This window comes from Papaver somniferum, chromosome 9, assembly GCF_003573695.1.
Source record: "Papaver somniferum cultivar HN1 chromosome 9, ASM357369v1, whole genome shotgun sequence".
In the NCBI taxonomy this organism is placed as follows: domain Eukaryota; kingdom Viridiplantae; phylum Streptophyta; class Magnoliopsida; order Ranunculales; family Papaveraceae; genus Papaver; species Papaver somniferum.
Window position 1 is genome coordinate 12,043,305 of NC_039366.1, and position 24,265 is coordinate 12,067,569.

The 24,265-nt window shown below is 34.8% G+C and overlaps 1 protein-coding gene across 1 annotated transcript; it reads left to right on the forward strand.

The window, feature by feature from the left end:
* The first annotated feature begins 3,391 nt into the window (after nucleotides 1-3,391).
* Nucleotides 3,392-13,612, forward strand: LOC113311375 (zinc finger protein ZAT12-like). Its single transcript, XM_026560214.1, has 2 exons — nucleotides 3,392-3,946; nucleotides 13,517-13,612. The coding sequence occupies exons 1-2, from the start codon at nucleotides 3,392-3,394 to the stop codon at nucleotides 13,610-13,612; spliced, it is 651 nt and encodes a 216-aa protein (XP_026415999.1).
* Nucleotides 13,613-24,265: the final 10,653 nt, after the last annotated feature.

Genomic DNA, 24,265 nt, shown 5'->3' on the forward strand with positions numbered 1-24,265 from the left:
TACTTAGATACAGACTCATAGGTTTTGTAACAAAGAACAGGAGCAAGCATATATGCTTCGACATATGTGTTCTTCATCACAAAGCCAAAAGTACAGCAGCAGAAGACAAACGGGTAGATACAACAACAGAAAATAGATGAATCAATGATGAAAATAATGAAAAACCTCATACCTGTATAAAAGAGGACGACAAGCACCAACCACAGTCGGAGATAGAAAGATCAGAGATATCAAAAGCAAGTTATCTTTGATACAGGGGCAGCAGCAGTCGAGAATGAAAGAGTCAGAAAATTGAATGTTATTATCTTCCTCACAAGGACGGCGATAATAAATGACTAAAGAACAAGAATAGAAAACAAAAAACACATGAAGAGGATGAACACTGACAAGAAGAGGATGAACACTGACAAGAAGAGGACGAAAAGTATTTTCACATTCTCTTTCCTATTTATAAAGCAAGAGAAGACAATAAATGTCCCTCGTACCAAGGAGCAGTTAGTGCAAAAGTGGGAAACGTGCCCGTATTTATAGGGGAAGTTATTTCAGGAGAGATAAAACGTGTATGACGATCTTTCTTCTTCTAAACTACAAAATACGCCCAGGTCAGAAGAAGAGGGGCAAATTTTATGTACATGTTTCACCATCCACCACGTGTACAGGAAGAGACACGTGGAAAGCATGCAAAGCGAGACACCAAAACATGATAACAAGCAGTCATAACCTAGGGTAGCATCTCATCAGAAAATATCACGGGTCAGCAGATCTGATGGTCAGGGACTGAGGATCACATAGGTATTATGGCAAAGAGGAGCACCAGATAATACCCCTTGGGTGTTAGTACATCCTATACCGAGGAAGATCCAAGATCAACAGCTGAGAGAGAGTTTGACTGACGTGGATGTGACCAGACTAAGAGACACTTGTCTGACACGTGCGGACGTCCAACTTCCCACATTAAATACCAAGAGATATACAAGTGTCAATCATCTCATGGAATAAGCGAGGATAGCTCTTCGTATTCAAGCTTAGACCGCAGCATATGCTGAAGACCTCTGCGTAATGGGCACAAAGCACAAGAAGATAAGGTTGCAACGGCATCTCAGAAGTAGGACCCACGTTTCAACCCTATAAATACCCCTCTCCACTAAGAGAGAAGGGGTCGACCAATCCAGAGCAATTATAGGAGAATATAGGAGAGAGAAATAGGAAGAGTAAGTAATCCCCCTATTTTCGCAGTCCTATGTATACTCTAAAGTCATTCGACTATCTTTGTAATCATTCAATACATAGTGAAACACCAGCCCCGTGGATGTAAGCCTTAGTGCCGAACCACGTAAATCTTTGTCTTATTTACATTTCAGCACTTTACATTCAGCGTTGAACTTCATGTGCTTTACATTTATACTTGATTCTCTGTTTATTCCTTTATACGAACATTATTTATGATAATATTCGACTAGACAATGACAACTTCGAAGGCTTTGAGTCGATGAATCGATATAATCATCCCCTTTACACATACGACGTACAATTTTAGAATTAGAGTGTATGCGAATATTGTTTGTGAACACGTGGATGGCTTCGTGATTTATGTGTTCACGGTCTAAGTTTTACTTGTCTTCTTGATCTCAGAATTGAAATCTAAGGGTTAATTAACCAATATAGTGAAAAACAATATTCAGAAGGGTGTTGCGTCCGGCTTGTAGCTAGACCTCCAACCTACACCTTGTAAAACAATTTTTGTTATAAAGTATATTCAAGTAATATAGCGCCATCAGGGAATCGAACTAGGACCTATTGGAGCGTATCAAACTTTTGAGAAACGGTTATGACAAACAAAGATAGCTACCCGTTGTTCAAGGAGTTGTGACTATTAGAAGGTAGCTGATTCTCTTCGGTTTTCTCGGCTGGTTCCTCACTAAAAATAAGTATGAAATTTATTTTAAATAATGTAGTAGTACGCTATTGGTGTTTAGCTTGTTAGGCTTCAAACTAGTTTCTTGTAATAACACTTTTATCCAATAATAAAAAATAAATTATTCAAATACTCCCGCCGTCCAAATTATATAGACTGAGAATTAATTTTTGGTTGTCCATCTATATAGGCGTTGTTCTAGTTATTAGATGACTCTTTCCAAATATGCACCAATTTAAGATACTAAAATCAATTTCATCCTTATAGTTTTCATAAAATATACAATCCTGGTAGATCACTACTTACTATCTCTCCAAAATAAGGATTTTATTTTTGGTTTCCTCTAGAATTTAACTTGGAAGAAGAAAGTAATGATTATACCCTATCATATCTTGACTAAGGTTCAACAATATTTTAATGGGCACAAAATGGACGCAACAATACTTAACGAACTTGAAATCTCACAAGAATAGATGAGAAACCTGAAGTCTTTTTTTTTTTGTGTTTTTTTGAGAAGAAACCTGAAGTCATTGATGATGACTCAATCCTCTGTCGTCATACACATATACGTGATATGTGTGTATTGTCATTAGACATTAAGCAATTGTCATGCACACCTAATTGACTATAGAAAGACTTCACTAGTCTCTTGTTGTGTCGAGAAATATATGTTCAAGCAAATATCAAGTTAGTTTTCTGTCCAAACAAATTAGTAGATATATGTCATATCTAAAAGTCAATCCCAGAGACTCAGACTAATATGAAGTCAACTAATACCTTCCATTGACTATATACTGCGGTGCTTATTCCTTTTAATTGGTATTATTTTCATTTTCCCATCTTTCTACTACTAGGTATGCAATTCAATGTCTGCCAAAAGTTTGAAACAAATTGTTCGCTTGTTGTGAAATTAATTAAAATCCAGTACAAGTGGAATGCTATTCTCTCAGTCACTCTTTTATATTTATGGTCTTATTACATATTTATTACACTGGGTCTGGATGTTTCGTTCCAGGGTTTAGCAATCAAAAGGAACAAACACGCGTCGCAACACTAGTAGTCCATATCTTTGACTATAACGATGACTTAAATCAAATCCAACTATAGGCAGAGTTAAATTAGTCCATGTACGGCTACAAGAACAACTAGACGGAAGAATAATCTTAACCAAGACAAAATTGTAGTACTAATAAACACTGTCACATATAAACCGTCACTTGCCAAGAAAATCCCTACGTCACTTGTTTTGATTCTTTAAATTTCTTAGTCATTTACCAACAACAAATTGTAATGATCTGCTGACTCAAACTGTAATCTATAAATGATACCAATACGGACCCAAATATTAGTTTTTCATTAACAATACAACACTATCATTGTATTTATATTGAAAACAGAAACATCCATATATCCTTATATTACCTGATGAGTAATAAGAGAAGTAGAGGAGAAATGGAAGTGATGAGCATAGAAAACATGGCGAAGTTTTTAATGCTATTATCAAGTGGCCGAGAAGAGGCCGATTATCAATCTATGGTTGAGCCACTGACAACATCAACGATTAACCAAAATCGGTTTTACGAGTGCAAAACATGCAATAGACAATTTCCATCATTTCAAGCACTTGGAGGACACCGAGCCAGTCACAAGAAACCTAGACTAGAGGAATCTGTATTATCGGGTACGCGGAGCATTAACGATAACCAACAGCAAAAGAAGAAACCAAAGGCTCATGAATGTTCTATTTGTGGTTTAGAGTTTTCCGTTGGACAAGCTTTAGGTGGTCATATGAGAAAACATAGGGCAGTAACGGCACCAGTGGCAACACCAACGGAAACAATGGGATTATCATCCTCTTCATCGGATACTACTACTTACAAACAACAGCCGCTAGAATTAGTGGAAATATCGAATAGTAGGAGACTACTGAGTTTGAATTTGGATTTGAACTTAACCTCTCTTCCTACCACTGCTATGGGAAGTAATGAGTTTGAATTCTCCGCTCTTATAGAACCACACAAACAGATTTCTGTACCACCCATGATTTATTATTTTATTTGATTGTATATTCTATGATCAAAATCTAGATTTTAAACAGAATTAGTTCTTGTAGTATTTTTTTCTTATCATTTTGTGTGCACATGTTCCAACTATTTTACCACATCTTGAATTTTTTTGTTCGGTTCTTAAATTCCGTGAGCCTAACTATTTTGAAACTGGCTTAGAAGGTTTTGTCTACTTCGTCACAGAATCACAAATCCTTTGAATTACTTATAATTCACTACAAGGTTTTCGCGACATTAATATGGATTTTTGCCATAATCATTGAATGCTGCAATATATTAAGTTTCTTGTAGTGATTAAAACATGTCCACTTCACAGTTCAGAGAATCACAAATCCTGGAAATCTAGGCAATGTAAGGCTATTCTCTACACTCTCGCTCACACAGAATCGAGAACAAATAAGACCCTTGTGATCACAAACAGTATCCTAACTGGGTTCAACAATTTTTTAACGGGCTAAACATAATCCGCACACCACCTCATCACCCACGGATACCATTTTTATTTTTTAGCGACCGCGATTGCTCACTACGGACTTGAAATCTCACATGAATAGATAACCCCATTAAAAACCGCCATTTCATAATCTCTAAGAGATAACCAAACCTGCCATCATTGATGATGACTCAGTTACATATGCGTCATACATACATGCGTAATATTTGTATATCATCAATTAAAAAAGACAAAGGATTGTCATGCACACCTAATTGACTTGCTCTTCAATTGGAAGACTTAACTTTCTCAGTCTCAGTCTCTTGAGAAGTAAGAACAAATCATGTTAAATTTCCAATCCAAACAAATTAGTAGTTACATATCGGTCATCTCATTCTATGAAGTCATATCTAGATTAATATGAAGTCATCTCAGATTAATATGAAGTCAACTAATACCTATCAGTAACTGAATCATATACATTTCCTTGCTTACGTCCTTTTAATTGGTATTGTTTTCATTTTCCCGTCTTTCCACTAGGCACACACTTGCACTTCAATATCTGCAGAAAGTTTGAAATAAAATGCTGCCTTATATTTGTTGACATTGATCGAACCACTCGGTAGGATCACCGGAATTTTGTTGTCCCTAAGTCGACGTAAAGTGGAATTAAGATCCAGTGGAATCCTCTCTCTTTTGTTTTTCTAGTCATATTATATATTTATTGCACTGGGTCTGGATGTTTCGTTCCAGAGTTTAAGCAAGAAAAAGGAACAAACAGCAGTCGCAACACGAGTAGTCAATCGACTATAAAGAATCAAAGATGACTTGGATCAAATCAAACTAGGCAGAGTAAAGTCCGTATACGTTACAAGAACAACTAGACGGCAAAAAATAATCCTAACCAAGACAAAATAGTACTACTAATAAATTCTTTAACATTTATTTCGTCACTGGCCGAGAATATCCCTACGTGACTTGACCTACAAACTCAAAGCACTGTAATCATGATACCAATCATGGAATGTATTGAATCTGAAATCGATCAGCTAAATTTTAGTTTTTCACTAAAATTAATATGAAAAACTAATAGTAATCTGAAATTCAGAAGAATTGAAAACAGAATACAGTACAATATTATATAAACTCCTTTACGTACTTCATGTATTTTTGAAGCCATGTCTGATAGCATGTTGATGACCTGAAGTCTTTTAGCTTTCGCCAATATCTCAAAGCATATCCTAGCGCTAGCAAGTAACATGGAAGCATACTGACCATACTATTCAATGTATTCATTTTCAATGCCTTCACCTATGATGCAATTAACAGAAGATTTATTGTTATCAAGTATGAGTAATTTAACAACCGGAAGAAATCCACTACTTCATTTCCTTTCCAATTAGAAAATCATAACTAGACTAGTACTACTTCTTGAATGCTCATCTTCTTGCAAATAAAAATTCCTCATTTAACGAATGTATGACTATGTTGATGTTTTAGCACTTTAAAATCAATCAAATATGTTGCAACTGTAACAATAAAACACTAAAAGAAGATGTTAGAAATAAATTTCTGAAAAGGTAAATAAACATCCAATGGACAACGAATAGAGGACAGAGTCACGTGTTCAACACGCTTTCCCTAACACGATAGTTGACCGGTACGCCTCAAGAATGAGTGATGCCTATACCCTGTGGTCAAGTCGTATCCAGGATAAAACTGCCCGTTGCAAGCACTGTTAGCACTACAGTACTTGCCCACTCTTACGAACTCAACAACAATGGCAAAGAATGAAAGTAAAAAACCACATAGAGGGAGAGAGGCGAAAAGAAGAAGGATAGTACCTTCTTCTGGACACGCTTTGGAATGAAAAATTCTAATCCCTTTTATAGGTAGAAATGAGAGAGGTGTAATCAATGCACGTTAATGTGCGAAATTATGTTTCATGATGTCGACATAAATCAGTCATAAAATAGTCAAAAAACGTTAAGAAATTATGTCGTCATTTATGCACATAGAAACGTTACAAAATATATTTGGTAAGAAAATAAAATCTCCATGTCACACGCCCACCACATTCAACACAAAATTTAATTTGAGTTTAAATTCGTTTAGAAATAATGCAAAAGTAATTTTGCCAAAAAGATAAGTCTTGGTTGACATATTTCATGGCGTAAGCACGAGCTCGAGCCATAAGCCCAAGCCTTAGGTGAAAACAAATATATTTTGCCCCATCCGTTCCACCCACATTGTTTGTCTAACTACCCATAATGGATTAGTTAAATAGTAGAACTCTTCTTTAGTTAGAGCTTCTCCAATGGAATGTATGTGAAGATAAATGCCTAAGTCCACAAAGGATACACATTCATTTTCCCTAAAAATCTTCTCCAACCCAACTTTTTAAATCAATGTGAAAATGACATGGCTTAATTTTTGTTAGACATTGTCAAGGTGGATGTCAAGTTTTAGACATTCACCTTGACAATGTCAAGCTATCCAAGTAAGCTTTTGCTTCCTAAAATTAATTCCAATATATTAAATAGCCATTTTTTTTACTAAAAATAAAAAATGCATTTAATTCATAAGAAATCACCAACAACACCATTGGAGATGAATTGTTTTCTCCCCCTAAATTTAAGGAAAAATTGGAATGAGGATGTCTTGTTTGGGTTTCCACATAGGAAACACACACAACCACCATTGGAGAAGCTCTTATACCCTATATGGGACTAAAGGTCATATTTCATTTACTCATAAGAAAATGAGCAAGTATCCTTAGATACTTAAAGGTCCTAAGTTCCATTCCCACCAAGATTATAAAACCAACGAAAAGCGAGAAATACCACTTAGGTAATAGGTGTCCATGGGGTCTTGAACCTTTGCTTAGTGAGAAATTGTTGGAACTACTTGATGGACAGTGAACACGATGTCTTGAACTTCCATCGTTTGGTGTAATCCGCGATAATAACCACATGTGATATCTCTCTAGGTGCTGTCAAGTTCGTGTCGTTGTGTCCTTTTTGTCCCTAGACAAATGTTTCTCAGAATGCTCTAGAGAATCATCTCTATTCTCATAGGAAGTGACCCACTTCCACATTCATATAGGTGAATTCCATCAAGAGTGTTTACTGCTACACCCCACTTCAATCTTAAATTGAAACTATAGAACTCATTAAGACTTAATTGAAAGTCATCCTCCACATGTAGTCACACTATCACGTCTACACCATATGGAAGAGGCAGAGAATGAAATTCTATGATAGTGTTTACCTTGACCTGCCACAAATTAGTTGTCTCATTCAAAACCTTGATCTTGAGATCTCCAGTCAGCAAGGTTGAGTATCCTTCATGGCAAGTTTATTTAATGAGCCTAAGCCCCATCCCCCTCGATGCATTACTAATTATCTCCTTGGAAAAACCTTTCATCAAAGGGTCCGTGATATTCTCCTTGGATTTTAACCAATCAATGGAAATAACGCCAATTGAGATTAGTTATTTTTAGATTTAGCTATTATAGCTTGGCTAACACAATGTATAGATATAGCTGGCACAGGCCTATGCCAGAGAGGAATGTCTTCTAGAAAGCATCTTAGGCACTCGTCCCCCTCTCGTGCTTTATCTCACGCAATACTCTCAGATTCCATAATGAATTGAGCAATATAAGTATGTTTGGAAATCTTCCAAAAATAAAACCTCCTGCTAGAGTGAAAACATATCCACTCGTAGACTTAGACTCCTCTGAGTCAACTATCCAGTTTGCATCACAAAGTCCCTCAAGGACAACAAGATACCTTTCATAAATCAAACAAAAGGTAATAGAGTATTTTAGGTACCATAATACTCTACTAAGTGCATACAAATGCTCTTGCTCTGGACTAAAAGTATATCTACTTAACTTACTCACAATATAAGCAATGTCTGGACTTTTACAGTTCATTAAATTCATCATACATCCTATAACTCTTGAGTATTCAAGTTAAGATACTCCATTACCCTTATTCTTTGTTCTCGAGTCTACAAGAAGAATCGTATGGAGTACACGCAGGCATAATAAAAAATTCAACATAATGAGAATGACTAAGACTATAAATATTTTATTATCTTCTAATCCTCATCCCTAAGATTACATCAAAAGGGCCTAAGTCTTTCAAGTCAACGTCCTCATTCAATGCATGTTTTTAGTGGAATTAATCACATCTATGTGTGTATCAAGTATAAGCATATCATCAACATTCAAGCATACAATCACACATGCATCCTTAACAAGTTACTTGTAAATATACTTGTCAGAATCATTAACTTAAATCCGCTACACATTATCGCATTATCAAATTTTCCATGTCACTGTTTACGTGCTTATTTTAAAACCATACAAACATTTGTTCAACTTACAAACTTTGTCTTCATAACCTTTCACTACAAAGTCCTTAGGTTGGTCTATGTAAATTTCTTTATCTAATTAACGGTTATAGAAAAGTTTTCTTAACATCCATCTGATGTATCTTCAAGTTGTTTATGGTAGCAATTGCAATTAACATCTCGATATAAGTAATTCTCGTCACAAGTGAATAAGAATCAAGGAAATATACATCTTCTTTTAGTTTATATCCTTTAGCTACCAACTCAGCCTAATATTTTTCCACAGTTCCATCTTCCTAATCTTTCTTCTTAAAGACTCATTTACATCCCATGGTCTTACTCCCTGGAGGTAAACTAGCAAGCTCTCAAGTCTGGTTCCGACGGACCGAGTCCATTTCACTAAATGAAGCTTCTTACCTGAATGAGGTTTCAGTAGATGTCAAGGCTTCTTAACAAGTATGGGGTTCAAACTAAGCTAGGTTGTTATAAAGTCAGCTTCATACGAAGTCTCAAGTCTACTTTGGTTACTGCTCTTAGGCTCAACCTCAACCCCATCTTCATTTAAGATAAGTTCTGGCTATTTGAAAATAAATATAGGGGATCAACAACACATGCATCTCTAATGAGGTACATGTTTAAGAATAAACATGTTCAAAGAACTCAACATCCCTAGATTCCGTAATAATATTCACGCCAAAGTCAGAAAAATCACACCAAAGTCTGAAAAATCAGATCACACAACCAAAAATTTGTATGTAGAAGTATACTCAGCATATCCTATACGAAGATACAATCATCATTTTTGGTTTCTATTTAGTTCTTTAAGGAAGAAGAATGATAATCTTAGTCAAACACCCCCACACTTTGACGTATGCATAAGTAGGTTGCCTATCTTTCCATACTCATATGGAGTTCCATATGACCCGTTCAAGGTTACTCTATTCAGGACAAATTTAGAGCACGACCTTCCCCACAAGTTGGCAGTTAATCCTTTAATCAACATTGCATATATCATCTTCTTAATGGTTCTGCTCTTACATTCAACTATGCCATTAAAAAATGGTGAATAAGGAGGTGTGATTCCTATATGAATTTCATACTTACCATCACGTTCAGACCTAACCCTTTTAGTGGTAACATATACTTCAATTTCAAATTCAAGTTTACACTCTTAAGGCTTCTAAGGTCCCTAAGCAAGTATACAAGATAGTATATTAGGTCTAACCGAAATTATAAACCACCTTTTACCACCTTAGTTTGGGTTGATTTCATGTCAACTAGGACTACCCGAAATTAATTCTAAAGGCTTAGAATTACTTTGAACAATTTCACTAAAAGGTTTTATAGCATATTTTGATTCTACGAAGATTTAACTTTTGTGATCAAATATCCAAACTAAATTTGGGTACGCAGCCTAGGCTATCCAGTTTATGCATTGACTTATAAGTTTACGTTTCCAAGTCTACCATGCAAAACATTCAATCACACAAAAGAAAGCACAAGAATCAACTAGTTCACTTCATCAGTTTTTCTGTTAAGCTTATATAGACCCCTAGTCTATTAACTGTTGCCTAAAAAATCACTTCCCTTAGTTACAATAAGTTTCTAGATTCAATTAAAATCTTAAATCTTTTAACATCTACAACAAAACAAGATTCAAGATTCTTGCATATGCCCGGAACATGAAAAGTTCATTCAATGTGAGAATATTACAGATATGAGCTTCTGCTCGACCTTTTCCTTTTATGCAACCTCTGTCGCAGGTGAGTTACTCATAAAGAGTTTCTCGACATCCCTTATCCTCTGATAAGAGGTGAACAAGTCTCTGTTTCAACAAACATGCTTAGTGGCTCCAGAGTCCAGCCCAGTCTCTCACATTGGCTATTAAAATAACTTCCGACATCATGCCACTGAACTCGTTCTAGTTTTTTTCAACTAAATTAACATTAACTTCATACTTATTAAGGTTTTTATGTTCTCTACACTTTATTGCCGTGTGGCTAGGAACTTTACAAACATAACAATCACCTTTATTTAAAGTAATGCTGGATTGAATTTTACGAAATATACCTTTCTTATGAAGACTACGCTTAGAGTTGTGTTTGATGTTCTTTCCTTTTCCATCTTTGGAAGACTTGTGTTCATTCACATGTGCCTGGTAGCCATGTCCCTTTTCAATTTCATGTCGCAATCTTCGTTTATACTCTCACCACAGACACGGTAATTTCCCAATCACCTAATACACCACATCTCACAAACCTTAGTTCCGAATCGGAAAATAAAACATGAGTTTTGAAGATAACATCTAGATCTACAAATTGCGTTTGAATCACCATTTAAAAAAACTCATGGTTACCCTATAAAACCCAATTTAGTTAACAACAAAATTCTTCTAGTCAGAATTTTTCAGGAACGTTTCTCTATTTTGTAAAATATCAAAAAAATACCTTTACAACTCCAAAAGTTCTAAAAATTTGTGACGGATACTATCAATATGTATACTACAATAGGTCAAACGGGTTTATCAAAATTCCTTCTAGGTTGAGAGATAAGTTCGAAATTCTACAGCTGACCCAAAAATTCATTTTTTGTTTTTCACTCCACAAATAACATCCATGATTGTTGGGTGCACTAACTAAAAACAAGGAACAATCAAATAAACAAAATTTATTGATACTTATCTCCTTTATAATGGAAGTGATCCATTTGGTCAAACGGATGATCTCCCCAGAAAATTTTGCAGGCCTTTTCAGCATCATTCTTACCCATTGTTACAGACAGAAAAGAAATATCGTGTTAAGATTGTTGCAACTGTAACAATAAAACCTTAAAAGAAGATGTTAGAAATAAATTTCTAAAAAGGTAAATAAACACCCAATGGACAACAAACAGAGGACATAGTCACGTGTTCAACACGCTGTCCTTAACACGATAGTTGACCGGCACGCCTCAAGAATGAATGATGTGTATACCCTGTGGTCAAGTCGTATCCAGGATAAAACTGCCCGTTGCAAGCACTGTTAGCACTACAGTACTTTCCCACTCTTACGAACTCAACAACAATGGCACAGAATGAAAGTAAACCACACAGAGGGAGAGAGATGAAAAGAAGAAGGATAATAGCTTCTTCTGGACACGCTTTGGAATGAAGAATTCTAGTCCCTTTTATAGGTAGAAATGAGAGAGGTGTAATCAATGAACATTAATGTGCGAAATTATGTTGCATGATGTCGACATAAATCAGTCATAAAATAGTCAAAAAAACGGTAAGAAATTATGTCGTCATTTATGCACATAAAAACGTTACGAAATATTTTTGGTAAGAAAAGAAAATCGTTTAGGAAACTAATTTAAAACTAATTTTTCCAAAAAGATAAGTCTTGGTTGACATACGTCCATGGCGTAAGCACGAGGCCGAGCCATAAGCCCAAGCCTTAGGTGAAAACAAATATATTTTTCCCCATCCGTTCCACCCACATTGTTTGTCCAACTATCTATAATGAATTAGTTAAATAGTGGAACTCCTCTTTTGTTATACCCTATATCAGACTAAAGGTCATATTTCATTCACTCATAAGAAAATGAGCAAGTACCCTTAGAGACTTAACGGTCCTAAGTTCCATTCCCACCAAGACTATAAAACCAACAAATAAAACTCATTTTCTCCAACAAAATATACCTCAAGACATAAAACTAAATCAATGTAAAACTTAGTATAAAATACAAAATGAAATTTACAACTATATATATATTCCAGGTTTGTTGTAGATCTCTATACCATGAAGATTAAGTGATTAACCTACTTGGGTAGAAACATTAAAAGTTGATGTTATCACGATCAAGAATGAGTGACTAACCTACTTGTTAACCACCAGCTTATACAATTTCCGAATCATATTTGATCAAGGTGGGAATTAAGTGTTTGACCCTCACCTCACTATTTCTTACTCTAATGACCTTGGTCTTGAGAGGAGTTTCTAATTTTTGAGCCCACTTAAAACATAGGGTTAAAAAAATAATATGTAGGGTCATTACAATGAAAATAATTTATGACGTCATCCCAAAATTATTATTTGTTCCAAAAATAACCTTGCTTTTGTTTTTCAGTTATTAACGAAAAGCTGTTCATTATATTAGAATTCGAGAAAAGAGAGAATATTAAGATTTTTTACAGATTCTTTTCATTTCTTTCTCTATCATCTCAATAGATCTTCATTCAGTTGATCTTGTTCGAGAGAAGATGAAAATCATTTTAGGGGGAAAATCGATCAGGAATTACATAGAAGGTTAATGATTCAATTCGATTTTTCTGGGTTTAATTTGATTCGTTAAGTGAATGTTTGATAAAGGTTTAATTTTTTGGATTTAATACGACCTTTTCAATTATCGAGTGATACAGATAGATCGCGAGAAAGATTGAGAGATACAAATCGAGAGAGGATGAGAGAATGAGAGAATTGTTACAGATTTCATTTAGGGATTTCCGATTCCAATCTAAATCAATTAAAAGATACATCAACAATAGATTTCTATTACTGGATTTAGTTTGCAGATTCTGTTCAATGATCTTATCAATTGGATAGCTCAAGTTTGCAGATTTTGTTCAATGATCTTATAATAGAGTTGTATTATTGGATTTTTTAATTAATAATATAATTAAACATTTATATTATTAGTTGATATCAATAGGATTTAGCAATTGAGTACTTGCAATACTGTTTATTGTATATGTTGCATTTGCAGGTTCTAGATACCTTAGTTGGTGAACACAGAACTCAGATGTCGGGGAGACAGAAGCAAAGAGTGGCGATATCTAGAGCTATACTGAAAGACCCGTGAATTCTGCTTCTAGATGACCTGTAAGAATCACTGCTTCCGTCTTACGTTCACACTGCACATTTTGAATACGCAATCCGATTGTTTCATCTTTTGCAGAAAATTCTTTGAAACCAAGTGCTTTGTCTGCTTGTTATGGTTTAGGTGGATTATAATTTGGTAAAAAAATTCATCTCTCTACAAACATCGTTGAATGTTCGATCTGTGTAGACTTTCTTCACACATTCAATTTGGGTAGAAATTTTGCACACATTCAAGTTGTGTAGGAATTCTGCACATATTCTTTTAGTTAAATTGATTTTTTCGCCTCCTAATGAATGATCTAGATATTAAATTGTGACAAGAAATAAAATAAAAAAAGGCCTCATATTATATATTATGATTTAGGATTAACTTAATAGGCTATATTAAGTACGGACTTACTCGTTATGTTTTCAACTTGTATATATTTGGATTTTTACAGATAAAAAATGTGCATACTTCCTACACAAATTCAGAAGTAATGTGTGTTTTGCTTTCAGGGTTCGAACTTATTTTCTGAATCATTATGGATTCATAGGTTGTGCAGACTAATCTCTTTAATTAGTCTAATGAATGATGTATTCGAATGTTTATCAAGCATTCTATTTTTCTAATCTGTATATGTCAGTTATTTAATATTATTTCTTTGTGCTTGAATGGTTTTTCAGGTCATTAAGAGTGAGCAAAGAACAAGTTTTGGTATGTTTTAATCAAGGAAGATAATAAGAATCCTATTTTACAGGCTGGCTCCTTTACAAGGTCATATTTTTATTTGAATGCTCAATCTTTGTACGAATTCTTCATACAGTCGATCTGTGTAGAAATTATGCACACATTCAATTGATAAGCACGAAAGTGCGATGCTTTTTCACCCATAATTGCATTAGCCAGGACTCATTTTATTGCTAATAAACTTGTTTTATGTCTTTTCAAGGAAATAAGCTCTTATGGAGAAATTTGCTCGAAAAGTGATTTTTGCACCCCGAAGGACACTTGCTAAACGAACCCCTACTTTGGATAAGGGACACCTTAATTACTAAGGGGCACCCACTTACTATTGGCGCCCCGTCATAGGATAAGGGGAGGTCATCTTCAACAATTCAAATTCCAGGTTTTGGCGGTAAACTGGTCTCAGTGAAGAACAAATTATGGTTCAGATTTTAGTCGAGTTTTAGAGAGATTCAATCCCTGCATTTTGTTGGGATGGGTTCATGAAGACTAAAGAGGGTTTATATATGCAATGGATTCGATCAGAGTTAGCTGCAGAATCATATTGGAGCAAAACAGGAAGATAAATATTCACGGGCAGGTTCAGGCAGATTTTGGATACGAATTTCAGGGCTGTTCGGGAAAGATTCAATCGCTGGATTCAGTTTTGTTGGACCAGGTAACACTAAAAAGGATTGGTATAGTCATCGCACTCGAAAGAATTGGGCTGGATAATTCAAATCAAATTGTTGCAGTGACCGGAAAAGATAGGGTTCATGTTTTGGAGTTGTTAGAGGGAGACTCGATCGCCCAGATTAATTGGGTTTGTTCTTAATGTATAATCAGGGTTGGTAAGTGACTTGGATTCGAGTGATGAGGAATGTTACGTGGATTGAAACAAAACAGGGAAGTTCTCAGCAAAACAGAGTTTGAAGTAACACACACCACCTAGTTTGGAACAAAGATTGAGAGTTCTTGAATGTCAAAGACTATTTGCTGCTGATGATGATGAATCATGTAGTGACTCTTTGTCCCATACTGAATATATAGATGACCCTGTGAATGATTGCGTAGATGATTCGTCTAATTTATTAGAAGAACCTATCTCGCAATATCTTTCACCCAACTTAGAGGTTGTTTCTAGTCCCCTAGACTTCCAAAAGTTACCTAATTTAGGGTTAGAATTATGTGCTTCAAAATTTTTGTTGGAATACTTTGCATCCAAATACCCAGAGGACGTCCCTGTTTCTAATACCGTGCATTAGCCAATTGACAATTTCCCAGTCCCAATAGTATCCCCATATTTTGTTCTTTACGCATTTCCTTGTGCAGTAAAAACTTGGTTTAGGGGTAAATCTTTGTTTTTGATAGTTTCAGTGTCTCCGCATCGTTATAACATAAGTGTGAAGTTTTCATTTACAAATGTTGTATTTTGGGTCGATCCCCAAATTTTCAGGTTGTTAATTTTTGGGGATCCTTTTTTGTACATTCCAGTAGGTGTTTTTTATTTTTATTTTATTTTTATATTTTCGTTTACTTTTTTTTTTTCATCTTATGGATTTCCCATCTTAAATTTTGCATTGGATGATTCAATTACATTGAGGACAATGTAATGTTTAAGTGTAGGGGAGTGTTTAACGTTTTACTTTTCTTTTTCAGGAATTTTCTTGCATATTGTGACCAGCTGTGTAGCGGGTCTCGGTCTCGCAAAAAAATAATATTTATGACCAGCTGTGTAGCGGGTCTTTTCGTTTGTTCTCTCATCATTTCAAAAAAATAAATATATATATATATATAAGAAAAATAATAATAACAATAATTTATATGACCAGCTGTGTAGCGGGTCTCTCTCTATCTTCTTATATGACCAGCTGTGTAGCGGGACAATTCTATTTTCTTGCATATTATAACCAGATGTGTAGCGGGTCTTAAAAAATAATAAAAAAATAATAAAAAAATAAATTATGACCTGCTGTGTAGCGGGTCTCTCTATGTCTCTTATTATATGACCCGCTGTGTAGCGGGTCAAGTTTCTTGTTTGCTCGAGGACTAGAAAAATGTAAGTGTGGGGGAATTTGATAAGCACGAAAGTGCGATGCTTTTTCACCCATAATTGCATTAGCCAGCACTCATTTTATTGCTAATAAACTTTTTTTATGTCTTTTCAAGGAAATAAGCTCTTATGGAGAAAGTTGCTCGAAAAGTGGTTTTTGCACCCCAGAGGACACTTGCTAAACGGACCCCTACTTTGGATAAGGGGAACCTTAATTACTAAGGGGAACCCACTTACTATTCGCACCCCATCATAGGATAAGGGGAGGTCATCTTCAAAAATTCAAATTCCAGGTTTTGGCGGGAAACTGGTCTCAGTGAAGAACAAATTAGGGTTCAGATTTTAGTCGAGTTTTAGAGAGATTCAATCCCTGCATTTTGTTGGGATGGGTTCATTAAGACTAAAGAGGGTTTATATATGCAATTGATTCGATCAGAGTTGGCTGCAGAATCATGTTGGAGAAAAACAAGAAGATAAATATTCACGGGCAGTTTCAGGGAGATTTTGGATACGAATTTCAGGGATGTTCGGGAAAGATTCAATCGCTGGATTCAGTTGTTTTGGACCAGGTAACACTAAACAGGATTGGTATAGTCATCGCATTCGAAAGAATTGGGTTGGATAATTCAAATCAAATTGTTGCAATGACAGGAAAAGATAGGGTTCATGTTTTGGAGTTGTTAGAGGGAGACTCGATCGCTCAGATTAATTGGGTTTGTTCTTAATGTATAATCAGGGTTGGCAAGTGACTTGGATTCGAGTGATGAGGAATGTTATGTGGATTGAAACAAAACAGGAAAGTTCTCAGAAAAACAGAGTTTGAAGTATGCTCGGGGAGGATTGGCTTGTGTTTTGAGCATGTTTAGAACACTCTGGGACGTGTAAACGACCATAAGACATGTGAAAGGGATAAAATGGGAGCAAATCCCGTAACATGGTAAAAAAAGAAAAAAATATCTCGGGAAATATTCTCTCTTTAGTGTGAGGATTATCAGCAGTTAACACAAAATATTTGAGATATGTCGAGTATATAAAGGGAGCTGGGATCACAGAGAAGGGACATTGAGAGTTTGGGGCAGAGACAGAGTGTAAAATAGGAGGTTGCAGAGTAAATCATCACCTGCAGGAAGAATAAGCCACAAAGAAAATAAGACTGCAAACTGCAGTCGTTATTTCTAGTGTCTTATTTTTCCTACATACTAGCGTCTTAAATTTTGTAACAGTCCATTGTAACAAGTAGCTTCACTTTGCAACAAATATTGTAACATTGATTTCTGTAACGCCTATACAACGTTGCAGATTCATTGTTTTATTAATAAAAACACCATTTGAGCTATGAATCATATTTTTTGAGTGTGTTTTTATCATGAGAAGCTAGACCCCAACACTGGGTCGACGGAGGAAGCCGGACTTCATACATGGGTGAATTTGTTTTATTTTCTATATGACTTTTGCACTTAATTAAAATAGAATTATGATTTGAAAAAATTAGTTATTATTTTATTAGATGGGTCATGCTTGCTTAGATGTTTGATGTCCCATGCTTACGATTTATAACTAATGTTTGGAGAATCTACCTTGGCAAGAATAAGAGTCGATGTTGTTTTATTTGTCGAGCGATAATTGTTTGAGAATGAATAATTGAACCTATTGATATGAGTTTGGCCGAATCCTAGACCCAGTAACTCTCTATTTTATTCCTTTAAAATTAATCTTAACAAGTCTTAGAGTTTGAATCCTATTTACTAAAAATACAACGACAATCAAAAATCTAAATCATGTTAGCGCTGCCGACGCGGATTTGTTTTTAGATTAATTTTTAGGTTTATTTTGTTAGTGTTTTATTATTATTTGTACAGTATTTTCATTTTATTTTAGATTATTTTTTTTCCTTTTTATGTATTTCTTTTCAGATTTTTAAGGATGATGACTTCTTCCGAGGAGACGTCACCAAAAATCTGAATCATTTCCGCTTAGAAAATATCCATACATTGAATCTGTGCTGCAAATATACATGATCAATTTTGATGATGTGTTTGTACATCACCGCAAACATGATAACTTTTGAATGTAGATATTGTCCGTGAAACACCCAATCCTTTGGTTTTGTTTGTATTGTGAAACCTATAATTTCATTTTTATTCATCATACTTGAATCCATTCCACAAATGCACTGTATGTAGCAAATTATGCACTTTAATATGGAGATGTTGCTAACTAATACTACAAACTAGTTTTCCTAACTCGGTTGGCACTAGTACAAATATGGGCTTTGGTGACAGTTCAATATACAAAACCATGACAGTTCACTAAAGGACTGTTACAAAAGAGAAACCTATGAGATATAGGTAACAGGTTCTTACTAAAACTCACACAAATAATAGTGAACAATGGTGACGGTTTTCAAACTGTCACAGAATGATTTCACAGCAACAGTTCATGTAGAAAAACGTTATTGTACTCTGATGTATAACAACAATTTTAAAACTGTTACTATTTTTAATCTTTTGTAACTGATCTACGTAAAAACTGTTATCTAAGTGTAAATCTATAAATAACAGTTCTGATAAAAAACTGTTGATGTTCATGTAATGCAACCATACAACATTCTCAGGCGCACAATGTTGGTAGTTTGAGTCCCTATATAGTCATTATTTGTTGTGGTCGGTTATGTTAGTGGGTCTGTTTTGTTAGTGCTCTCAGTATCGACCCCTCCTCTCATTTTTATAACTGGAAACCCCAAAAGAACAAGTTAACCAATTTCTCAATACCATCACCATCCGATCTATTTCCTTCCATTAAATGAAATTCCTATTCTCTTTCGGCAATCGTAAATTCTCATCTTTCTACAAGAAGATCTCATCATCTCTCTCTCTCTTCTCATGGTCTTTTCCCTTAACAAAATCTGGGATCTAATCTTCTACTGCAATCTAGGTTTTATCTTTTTATCTTTTACCTCAATCTTTTATGTATCTCGATCGCTTTGAGATTTTTCCATTTTGTTCTTGTGTGCAGGAATCGAGCTTTAAAACTAGACGAATCTCTCTATTTCTTCTCTCTAGAAAAATCTTGTATCGAGTTAATTACTTGATTGGGTTCTTGATAGTGGTCACGGTTGCTAAGTATGTAATTTCTTACAAGATTTATAAGTATTCGATTTTTTATTAGTGAAATTTCCAGTTTATGATTTGGGTTTATCTTACTTTTTCAGTTGATTTTGGATAGAACATGATTTTTGAGTCTTTTCGTTTGATATTTTAGGATTTCAAGCTTGTTATTCTGATTTCCTAATTGTTAATTTTGTGTTCACAGATGAATTCAAATAGTGATATGTGATCTTCGGTGGGTAGAGTTTCTACATGTCAGTGTTGTTTATCTACTCTAAATGTTCAACTAGTTCTTTCATTGTTCATTTCTTTCAACATAAATTATGCTACTCTCAACCTATCATGTCACACTGGGAGAAGGGACCATCTGTGCGATATCAAAGAATGCACTATTTGTGCAAGATCAAGCGGTGGATGCTTTAGATTTTGCTTGGCGCTGATGCTTTCCAGAGGTTTACAATAAGTCGCCTAGATTTCATCTCAAGCTTGCTTATCTTTGGATTTTTGAATGAAGGTGTCCTTAATTCGGCAGATTGGTGCCAAGTACTGAATGTTTGAACAAGAATCCCCCTAAACAAATATCCCAGCTCAAGAGTGGGTTCTTAAAAAACAGCCTCAAATTGGTTTGGGTACAGAAAAACCACACCGATAAGGTTGAAGAATATTTTCGAAAATCAGATATACTTCAATCCGGCCTACAGGTCAGAGACCAAAGCACACGTTGTTGTTCTTTCGGAAGGCTTGTTTGAGCATTCATATTGAACGGGTTACTTAAATTTTTTGTTTACTTGCAGGCTTCCACCACCACTAAGAGCAGCTACAACATCTAGCTTCAATTCTATACTGCGAGATAAGTCTAGGATGGGTGCATTCAAACTGATTTTAACTTGGATTTATGTCCTTTTTATTTATACTTAATTTAATTTCATTAAGGTATATTCAACATTTGTCTATGCATCTTGGACCGAGTCAAAGTATGAAGTGGAAAGATATCCTCAAAGGCGTTGTGATTTAGACAAATTTTATGCAGAAAAGTGTTTCCGGGATCACGTTAAGTCACTATCTGACGTAATTGTGTGGGCGACTTATGACAGGTACTTTAGATTATAAATGTTGCATTGTTTGATGTGCGTTTAGATTGTCATGAATAATAAATGTTGTTTGATGTGCGTTTAGATTATAAATGTGTTTCATATGCGTTTAGATTGTCAGAAAAGTGTTTCGTCCCTTTTTACGCCTGGTATCTGTTATGGAAGATTACATGGTTTCTATCTATATTAGTGAAATAGATATTTTGTCACAAGTTTTTCAGAAAAATCAGATTCATGTGCGTTTAGATTGTCCTACATCAAAGTTGGATTTGAATCCTTTAATTTGTCAGGATCAGACATTGAGGTTAGTGAGTTGTTTAACTATCGTTTGTTAAGTGTGCTCCCTACGGAGCTTGAGTGGTGTTATTATTAAATATTATCTCATACAAGAGGGGGCCCATTGGCCAAATATAAATCTTTTTTGATTTCATTTATTTGTTTTAATACTTGGTACTTTTTTATCATGCAGGTCGACCTTAATTGTATCGATATTTGTTATATGATCTAAAAATATTGTCGACACTCCAGTGTGGTGCGCCTGCATTCCAAGCTTTGTTAGTTGAGATCATAACTGCGGAAGCAAGTGATCAAGTGAGTGCGGATGGGAAGACTATTCTTACTTTTTTGTCCATTGTCTAAACAACTTTTAAAGTCTATCCAGTCTATCCTAGATATTCTAAGATGCCGAGGAAAGAAAGAGTTAGCTTGTCGCGCCAATATGCAGAAGAAATGTAGCGAAATCAAAATGTGGGATCTGGCATAAGGGAGGACAAGCTTAATGCAGATGCAAAGAATAGAAGCTATCATGATTACAGGAGGATCAAGGAGACTACATGGTCGGGCTTGGCTACAAGGTTAGATTATTTTTTTTTACTATTAACCGGCATGTTATTGCTTTACCAAGGGAATAAAAGTAGTCACACTTGTATTTAGCCCTGCGAGATAGTTTTATATCATTAGTTTAATTTAATGAAAATTTGAACAATTTGAACTATACTGCTAAGTGCTTGACCACTTGCTAATAGTGAAGTGAAGGATAGTACTACAAAGAAGCAAAATTTTGAATGCTCCATAGTGCTTGAAGTAAGCATATATATAATGTCTCATTATTCATTTCATTGGTCCATTGTTAGCAACTACTCTTGTCAGTTCCTACTAGTCACCATATATGTTTTGTGTTTACACTGTATCTTTCTCAGTAACATCTTGAATAGTTGCATTCCTGAGATGCAATATTTATATTTATCATCAAATGTTTTTCCTTCCATTCTAAGAAAGCATAAAATTTTCCGGGACGAGATACAAGATGCTCTTTTGTTTACTTGATTACTTTAATTGGCATGTTCTGTTGTATGGAGTGATTTAAATTGGGTTTACAATTATTACCTATCTTATTATATAGGTAATGTGATCTTTAATAAGTGTCAACTTTGCTACAGGAAATCTCTGTCATATGGCTGCAAGCCTGCAACTACATCAATATTTCCTAAGAAGTTCTTCATCCACTACTTTATTATATGGTTTCAAGTAAGCCTTAGTTTTTGTTTGATACGATATAAACGTTCTTTGGATATATGAGTAAATTAGTGCAACACTACAAGACAGCTAACCAGATGGTTACATATCAATGTGATATTTCACTTTTCTCTGTTGTATTTTGAATAGTTGAATCCATGGGATGCATTATTCATCGTACAATATTATTTTTTCACATTTCCATGACTACTAGTTCAAAAAATTAATGTGCCCTAGGAAGAAGGATGTTCGGTCTTGGCGATCTTTTAATATATGGACATGTGATCTACTTTTGCAGGCATCTATAGTGCTTTGCTTCATAAGTTTGAATGATGGTTGCATGCATAAATTCTTCTACTAATGACAAGAACAAGATCTCCACACAAGAGGAAGCAGAAGCTACTTTTGAGGATCCACCTCAAGAAATCTGAGGTAGTTGAAGCTAGTTTAGAGATTAGAGTTCAGGAAATATTTTTTGTTGTAATGAAAAAGAATGATATAACATATCTATTTAATTTTGTCTTATATTGTTATGGTGTTGAACCTTGAATATCAGAAATACAATATCTTTTTAGCTCTATCTTTCACTTTCAAATATCATCTATAATTGTAGTATTTTCTCACTGGAAATTTAATTATACGGTAGTAGTTGTATGTAAAATGTGTTACTGATAAGTGTGTACTGGTGACGTTTTTTACTGAAAATGTGTCACATAAGAGGTTTTACGACGGCGGTTTCATTTTAAAAACTGTTGTTGTACGTGGTCAACTGTGACAGTTTTATTAAAAAACTGTTACCTTAGTACAAGAAACCAAGTTTCTGATGACAGTTTCTTTTAGAAAATGTTACCGTAAGTTTTTAACAGTAACGGGTTTATGAAGAAACTGTTACCTTATATCCTGATTACGGGTTTATGAAGAAACTGTTACCTATATCCTGATTCTGTAACAGTTTCTTACTAGACCTTTCGTAACAGAGGCTTTGGTGACAGTGCAATATTTTTCCAAAACTGTTACAGAAGTATTTTGGTGACAGTTAAAGCCATTTTTGTACTAGTGTGGTTGGTCTATGCAGGTCTCTCGATGCGATTTACAATGATGGAAATTGGATTTGATCTTGGAAACATTGCATTAGTAGATAAAGTAACTAGGGTTAGTAGATAATAGCTAGTTTAAACTTAACATCAAATAGTATATAGTCGAGTTACCAATTAACTAAATTTAATTGTGTGAAGACATTATTCACACCATTTTTTGGTGAAGATACTATTCGCACAAATATTTTTCTACAGAAATATAGGCATATAACATGAAAGTTAGGAGCATTACTTGAATGCTTTTCTAGTGAGCACTACAGTTACGGTTCCCAGAGTAATTGAGTGCATGTGCAAGAAAATATTGTAAGTGCGACAAGCTATTTTTAGATCAATTCCATCACAAATTTCGGTGCAGGTATTACTCATAACTTTATTCCGTGCAAATACTATCCACACATCTACAAATTTTTACACACATCAACATGAAACCTAACACTGATACGTATGAGCTTAAACATATGTATCTGCACAACAAGTACCAATTAACAAAATTTCATTGTGTGAAGACATTATTCACACCGTTTTTTGGTGCACATACTATTCACACAAATGTTTTTGTGCAGAAATATAGACATATCAACATGAAAGATAAAAGTATAAACATAGAGAATTGAGTGCACTACTTGAGTGCTTTTCTAGTGGGCGTTACAGTTACAGTTCCTAGAATAATTGAGTGCATGTGCAAGAAAATATTGTAAGTGCGACAAGTTATTTTAGATTAATTCCATCACATGAAATTTCTTTTTTGTGGTTTTTTCTATGCAGTAAATATGCACACATTTAGCTGCGTGGAAAATATTCACACTGTTTTTCTGTACAGGCAATATGCAAACTGACTAGCTATACGCGCGAAAAATATACACACTGTTTTCTATGTGCAGGTAATATACACATCGTTTCTCTGACAAACTTTTTTTTGTTTTGTTTTTGTGGAGAGTATTCTCAAATTGTTACTTGACGAGTGAAATATCAAGATTCAACAGTCTGAGAGACGGAAAGTTGCGTTCTACCGCGTCATAGAAAATTCAGTGTTGTTGTAACATTTCATATCTACCTTTTTCTTT

What these genes read in the sequence shown, in the direction of transcription:
- LOC113311375 (XM_026560214.1), top strand. Translation starts at nt 3,392, where the DNA reads ATGGCGAAGTTTTTAATGCTATTATCAAGTGGCCGAGAAGAGGCCGAT. An exon ending in AACCACACAAACAGATTTCT is followed by an intron (nt 3,947 to 13,516) that starts GTACCACCCATG and finishes TTGCATTTGCAG; the next exon opens with GTTCTAGATACCTTAGTTGG.